The sequence below is a fragment of the Pimephales promelas genome, chromosome 16, assembly GCF_988280905.1.
Source record: "Pimephales promelas chromosome 16, fPimPro1.hap1.1, whole genome shotgun sequence".
NCBI classification, from domain to species: Eukaryota; Metazoa; Chordata; class Actinopteri; order Cypriniformes; family Leuciscidae; genus Pimephales; species Pimephales promelas.
Genome location: NC_142784.1, coordinates 222,101 through 230,069, shown reverse-complemented (window position 1 = coordinate 230,069; position 7,969 = coordinate 222,101). Strand labels below are relative to the sequence as shown.

General features: G+C 37.6%; 1 protein-coding gene across 1 annotated transcript; it reads right to left on the bottom strand.

Moving 5' to 3' along the window:
- Window positions 1–5,902: 5,902 nt before the first annotated feature.
- On the bottom strand, window positions 5,903–6,847 carry LOC148971563 (uncharacterized). The gene has a single exon (XM_089121616.1). The coding sequence runs from the start codon at window positions 6,827–6,829 to the stop codon at window positions 5,903–5,905; it is 927 nt and encodes a 308-aa protein (XP_088977742.1). The 5' UTR covers window positions 6,830–6,847.
- Between the last annotated feature and the right edge of the window lie 1,122 nt (window positions 6,848–7,969).

Genomic DNA, 7,969 nt, shown 5'->3' with positions numbered 1-7,969 from the left:
TGTGGACAACCTAATGCACGTCTTCTTCGAGGAGGTGCTGCCTGAACCAGCAAAATTCACTGTTGAGCTTCAGGAACTGAAGATCCCTGACCAGACAAGCAAGAGGCTGTTGCTGCCTATGTATCTCGCTTCAGCCACTGATGTACTTTATTTATTTAGCGACTTGGCAGACATCAGACACAAATGTCATGGCTGTCTATTCTGGTTGATTATATTAATTCATATGATGTTTAATTTCAATCATTAACAGAGGGTCAGGTAGCCTGGTTAAAACCAGACCATTCTCAGTTGTAACTGAGATATGGGCTGAGTTCGGAATCGCATACTTCCCTACTATATAGTAGGGGAAAAGAGTAGGCGAGCGAAAAAGTACGTTCGAATCCTCAGTATTCATAAGAGAGTAGGCGAGAATTACCTGGGTGACGTGCTAATTATCGCGAGATTTAGACGATAGTGCGCAGTGGCGGTTCTACTTTGAATTACACCCAGGGCGAGACCCCCTTTGGAAAAAAAGATTTTATAAAAAGATAAACCTCATATTTCAGCATTTAAATCATCTCTATAAAAAGAATGAGTCAATAAAGATACATTCCTGACATTTATAGTGCACAGTGGCTTATCTTTTATTATTAATAGTAAAATTCGGTCCGATTTCCCCGTGGCTGTCGTTGCTATAATACATACAGTGTAATGCACTCATTACACTGCGCTCTCCACAACGACAGAGAAGTTTTAGTAGCTAATGTATTTCCACCACAGAAAAACGCTTGCTGTAGCTCTGCTAAAATATTTATTTACGGAGAAGAGAAAAAAACACCCAAGTGTTTGGGTGCACGTGCTGAAAAGTTTATGAGTGCGCTTCCCGTGCACCTATTTGAAACACAGAGGATTTGAAACATAGAGGATTTGAAATAATGGCCTCGAGCGTGCAAAAGACGCGATACGTGAACTAATCAGGAGATCCCCTTGACATCGCTTCTGCGCACGGCACCTTCTCAGCAAGCAGGGCGCCATTGCCAATAATTGAATCGAAATGATAAAAAATAGAAAACCTTTGTGGCACAGAGTATTTTTTTAACTGCTCGTGCTTCCCCCCATGTGACATGAAGAAATGCCGCCCGGGGCGACTGCCCGGTTCGCCCGTGCCTAGAACCGCTACTGATAGTGCGTTCGAATACTTTCCTACTATATAGTAGGCGAAAACAATAAGTGAAAGAAGCAGTACGTTCGAAACATCAGTATTCACAAAAGAGTAGGCGAGAAGTTCCCGGATGATCTCCTGCTTTCGCCCAGATTTTTGAATGCTTGTCCGATCGTACTCATCTATCCCAGGAGGCCACGCGAGAGGATACGTCAATATCAACATCGCGGAGATCAGCGATGCGGGGGTTTTCAAATGTGAGTAAGCACGGTTCCTTGTGTTTAAATCGTATGTGTTAAACTACTATAGAGTAAACGTTTTAACTGTTGAAGGTTTAAAGGACTTAGACAGTATAGTATAGTTGTGATTTTGCTGTAAACACATGTTTTATTATGTATAGCTAACAGGGGAGCTCCAGTAAGTACACGTAAAGTTAGGTTTCTAAAGTGTATTTACATAACCATACATCTTAAACACGCTTATTTAAAATGTCTATTTACATCAGGAAGGAAAATATTGTATAAGTATTGCAGGTGAGCACATCCCAACATGAAAAATACGTCATTCTTCATTTAAAACTAGGAAATGTTACAAAAATGTTACAAATATCCCGCTGTGGCCGTCAATGTTTTAGACTGTTCTGTTTGTCATAAGCGAGTTAGAAATTTCCTACTAATGTTACATATCACTTGATTGCTGTTAATTCCAGCTAGAAATTGTTTTGCTAATGATGATATTGTTTATTTTTGAAGTAGCTTAAGAGAGTGGCCTGATAAATGTCATCTCTCAAAGTAAGCACTGCGTTACTTTATTCCTCTTCATATTTGGAAGTTGGTCTACATTGCACTATTTTTTTTTAATAAAAAATTGTCATTTTTTTGATTCCCAATGAATTTTTTTTTTGATTCCCAATGAAAACTCTGGTAAGATATACTACATTATGGGCTTAGAACTGCCTTGATTTGCAAAATAACAGAATTTTACACGTGCAAAAAAAAAAAAAAAAAAATGCAATTAATCACAGTTAACTATGAAGCTTCTGCGATTAAAAAAATTAATCGTTTGACAGCCCTTATATATATATAGAGAGAGAGAGAGAGAGAGAGAGAGAGAGAGTTATAGTTTCAAGATTCAAGAGAATAGTAAAGTACAATTATTTTTTCAAAATCTTTTTATTTCTTTTCTTTTCTTTTTATGCTTCATCTGAAAAAAGGCAATCATCTAGAGGTGTAAGAAGCCAACATAATTTCCCTCAGGGTCTGGAAACAGCGGGCAGATTCTGACCAGGACACAGGATGGGATCACTATCCTATTGCCATGGCCCAAGCCCCCCCACACCCAGCTGACAAACGGGCGGTAGGCCAGAGACCCCCTCTGCCTGGGGAAAAAAATGCAAGATTGTAAATACTGTATAAATTTATACTTTGATTATAATATAAATAAAATGTGATTAATATTTAATGATTTACTAAAACAGTACTCACATTTTATGGTAACACTTTACAATAAGGTTCATTAGTTAACTACATTAGTTAACATTAACAAAGAATGAACAATACTTCTTCAGCATTTGTTAATCTTTGTTAATGTTAATTTCTACATTTACTAATACTTTATTAAAATCTTGTTAACATTAGTTAATGCACCAGTGTCAATATTTTGTACTACAAAAATCTGAAATTCAGACATTTTTGAGACAACACAATGTGGGATCTTGTGATTTCTCCTATGCATCTTTTGATGTGCACAAACAGTTTAACAGTATTTTACTTGCGCATTATAAACATTTAATAGCAGAGGGCCATGGAGGGCTCTGAAAATATTGAAGGTGTTTCCAAGTGCATATTCATCTAGGGCGAAGACTCATACAGGTAGGATGAGGCTGCAGTAGATCCCTTAGTTTGACAACAACCTACAGGGGAAAAATACAGACCGCATCAATTATGTGTACCGTGGCCTATATTAGAGACAAAATAACGATCAATACAATTGAATAAAATTAATAGCATCATATAATCTACCTTGGGTATTTCTCAGCAGCAAATATTCTCAGTAGCAATGGGCATAGTAATGCATTTACCACAAGAACACCTGATAGGGGAGGGGAATTAAAGGTGCAATACCTAAGATTCAGATGCCGCTAGAGGGCGCTACATTCAAAACAACAACAACGGCTTTGCTTTTTGCTTTGCTCATTTAATGTACATTTAACATATCTTTTCATGTCGTTAAAGTATTTAACCACAGCTACAGATTCACAAAATTAACGATACAGCCAAAAGTTCACAACTTCACATTCCGAGAAGTATTCGCGGTGAATATGACCTTGCGATTTTTTAGATCATATACATAGACAACAAGACATTCTAACTATAATAATAATTGTTTTGCATCGTTTACTGACATGACATTTTAATACAGAACACAGTGTTACTCACCTGTCAAGTAAAACACATGCAAGATCAGCGTCTCTTTCTAGTCGGAGTTTTTCACGAACTTCTCTCCATTTAGGAAATGCCACACCGATGTTAATCCTGGTTCTATTTCTGTTCTTGTCCCAAATTCTTCTTGGGTCGTTTGGTTGACCCGTTCGTTTACGTTTGCATTTATGAGATTCAGAACCAGGTTCAATCGCTAAATAATAATTGTGCTCCATTCCATAACCAATACGCGAAAAAAGCGGACGTTTGTTGCTTGTCTTGATAGACGTTAACGCACAACTACAACTACCGCATTTGTCCAGGACTACACAAGAGCGGAAACCGAGGTAAGCGGATATGACGCGATTGACTCGCGACTCCCAGCTCTCCCCTGCTGACACGTTCCGTGTCCTTGGTTAAAATATCAATTTTCTCGCGATTAAAACATTGATTGAAACATTTGGAATATTGTGAGTTATCATCTTTACTAAATATATAACACTGGCCTTGTGATTTTGGGATATTTTAATGCAAAAATCTTAGGTATTGCACCTTTAATACATGCACAATTGAACTTTAGACTTAGGTTTTCAATGTGCTCTATAACTTAAATTTAAACTATGCTCTTTGTAAGTAATCAGCAATATTTCAAAAGTTATACGATGTTTAATAGGCAGCCAATGCAGGGTTGACAGAACCGGGCTAATATGTTTTGGACTATCTGAAGTTTGTTTATTAAGCATGCAGGACAACCAATCAGTAGAGCATTACAGTAATCTAGCCTTGATGTCATGAACGCATGAACTAATTGTTCCGCATTTGTCAATGAGAGCACATGGCGTAATTTAGAGATATTTTTAAGATGGAAAAATGCGGTTCTATAGATACTAGACACATGACTTTCAAATGAGAGATTGGTATGAAAGAGCACACCCAGGTTCCTAACCGATGACGAAGACTCAACAGAGCAGCCATCGAGTGTTAGACAGTATTCAAGCCTGTTACCTGTGGAAGTTTTTTGTCCAATAATTAGAATCTCTGTTTTTTCAGAATTTAGTTGTAGGAAATTACTAGTCATCCTATTTTTTATATGAGCTATGCATTCCGTTAATTTTGTGATTTGGTAAGTTTCGTTAGGTTTTGAAGAAATATACAGCTGGGTATCATCAGCATAACAGTGAAAGCTAATTCCATGTTTCCAAATGATATCTCCTAATGGCAGCATGTACAGAGTGAACAGCAGCGGTCCTAGTACTGAGCCTTGTGGTACGCCATACTGAACTTGTGATCGATAAGACATCTCTTCATTTAGTGCTATAGCAGCTAATGAACCAAATCTTTCCTCAGGGAGACAACAGTGCACCCCCTGATCCGATACTGTAGTAGACAGTTATAATTTTGTCCTTGATTGTCACGATTCCTGTCTTGTGTTTTCCTTGTCTTGTGTGGACTTTAGTTATTTCCTGTTCTGTGCAATGTTTTGTAGTCCTTTGTAGTTTTTCTTGTTTATGAGTTTCCTCAGGTGTTTCTGATTTACCACGCCCCCTTGTTTAGCTTGTTTGTCTGTGTATTTAAACCCCTGTGTTCAGTTGTTGGGTGTCGGTCGATGTTTCACTGTAGCGTTGTTTCTGTTTCTGAGTTTTGTTCTGAGTTCCTGTTTCTGGTTTCTTTGTTTTCCGGGGATTTCCCTTTTGTTTGTTTATTATCATTATTAAAACTATTGTGCTTGCATTTGGATTCCTCCTTGCCTCCTCACCGTTACATTGATATTATCAATCTTATAAGTGAAGAAGATTATAACGTCATTACCGCTGTGTTGTTTGGACACTTCTGGGCTTGAAGCTCTTTTTCATTGGTTTAGCCACTTGTTCAAATAAATACCTAGGATTATGATTATTTTCTTCTAATAGGGTTTACAATTTTGCAGATCTAGCAGTTTTTAAAGCTTCTTTGTAAGCAATCGAGCTCTCCTTGAATTTACATCCGAAATACCTCTAGTTTAGTTTTCTTCCAGCTACGCTCCATTTCTCTGGCTGCTCACTTAATAAGAAAAATAAAAATCAATACTCAGTTAAATTGTCCAGCCACAAAACAAGCTACCAAAAAGAAACAAAATTAGTCCAGTTCAAACGACCAGCATTAATCAGTAATCCAGTAACAGCAAAAATAGTACACAGAAAAAATATATAAATAAATTCCCCAATTATAAATTCATATAATATAGAATTTTGTATATATTTGTGTATAATACTGATTATTTTCACAGTTGAATGATGACTGATAAATGCAGGACAAATGAGCATTTCATTCCAATGTACTTATTTATTTCAGGATGACATCGTCACAGTATGGAAGTGCAGGTCCGTGAATGACACGCAGGCTTTAGCACTGAAACACAGGAGGCTGCACTACTGTCTCCAGAGTGTTCGTCCTGTGTGTGTGTCGAATCAGTTCTACAACAGCAGTGAACAGACTTCAGTAACCCTCCGACATCAGGCCTGATGAACATGTACAGGACACAGTCAGCCAGCGGGTTCAGGAACAGGACATGATTAGAAAAATACCATAATATAACAATCACTACACCATCACTATAAGCTCTCATAAAAGTCATGATTCTATTGGGGAGAATGAGAAACGTGTAAGTCAGAAGCACCAGGAACAAACTGCCCAAAATCTTTTTGCGCATTCGAGAAGTAAGAGATATTGCGCGTGAAAGACCGTGACAAGTGCCGATAAAACACAGAATGACTATCAGGTAGGGGATTAAACAAGCGATCGATCGAGTCATAGGTCTAAACAGCTGATGGTAGTTTAAGTCTACAAAGATCAGAGGAACAAACCAGACGATCACAGAAATAACACAGCTGACTTTCAGTGAACGATGAGATCTGTACCAGATAGGATAAGAAACCAGAATATATCGTTCAAGAGAAACACATGCCATAAAATACATACCCGCAATCAAACTATAATCAAATGCATTATCCACATCCCATGACCATCTGATTGTCATCATTAATATACAAATGATCTGAATGAGATCTGACAGAATCAAATGAATCACAAACACTGGAGTGGAGCGCTGAGATTTGAGAAGAGCACACAACGCACACAGAGTCACGATCATGATTGGAATCTCAATGACGGCAATGATCCTGATAATTATTGGTTCTGTCGAAACTAGTTTCCTGAGAAACTCCTCCTTCTGGCGGGTCCATTCATCTCCTCCTCTTGATCCGTTGATGCTGGCGTTTAGTTCTGCCATTGTTTCATCAAATCTTGACGGGCACTAAATAACAAACCAGTCATTAGTTAAAAAAAAGTATATTTAACTTTATTAAAAACATTAGAGATAAATATATGACGTATCGAGTTTTCTGTGTGATTGTTGAAATGTAGTTTGCTCAGTTTGCTTGACATGTTCTTTAGATTTACTAACTTAAATCTTACATTTCACGTATTTCAAGCTTTCTAACATTACACACACTCCAATGTTAGAAAGCTTGAGATACGTGAAATGTAAGATTAAAGTTAGTAAATCCTCCATTTGAACAATATGACCGAAGCAAGAATGCTGTTGTTGTGAATATTCAGTCCAGCACAGCTAAAAGTGTACAATGGTTTATTAAAGGAGGAATAAATCTTGAAGAACTTACGTTACTGACGGGAGTGTGTGTTTGGTCTGCAGGTCAAAGCAGAAGTTTGTGGAATAACACACAGACTGACAGATGTTTCACAAGTTTCCACTGAGCTCTTCATTCACTGCACACACTGGAGAAACACACATCTTAAAGCTTGTTGATCTAACGGAGGAAATGCCTGAGATTACACAATAAACGAACAATGATAGAGTGAAAAAGCAGTCTAACTTTCACTAATGGTTGGGCTCAACTACTACGTGAAAATGCTTTCATTTATAAAGTTCCCTAGGGTTTATTCATAATCATATTCAGAGCGATGATCAAACACAGACGATCGAGTCCATCAACGCCTCAAAGCTTCAGTCCTATAGCATAAAACTGTGGAAAGACGGAAATTCCCGTCGAGTGTGTATTCATATCCTCAGTAGAATAAGAAACCCATGAATGATCACGGGAGAAAGCACAAATACTGTGATCTCTCTAAAACAGCAAAATGATGAAGCTTTTAGTGGGTTTAAAATATATGTCCTTTATAAACACTTAGGCCTACTGCAATATATTTGACATATTCGTGTATCTATCATTTTAATATTTTGAATCTCTCAAGTTTCATTAAAATATCTGAGGTTTGGGGGGACGGGACTATTTAATGGGAAACGTAGTTGGAACCTCGTTATTTTGTGGTTCTAGGTAAGATTTGTATTACATTAACGTTACTTGTCTGTGCCAGTCGTGTTTTTGACAAAGCATTTCACGGTTCCTTC

Excerpts from the sequence above, each read along its gene's own strand:
- LOC148971563 (XM_089121616.1), bottom strand. The coding sequence starts at position 6,829 with ATGGCAGAACTAAACGCCAGCATCAACGGATCAAGAGGAGGAGATGAA.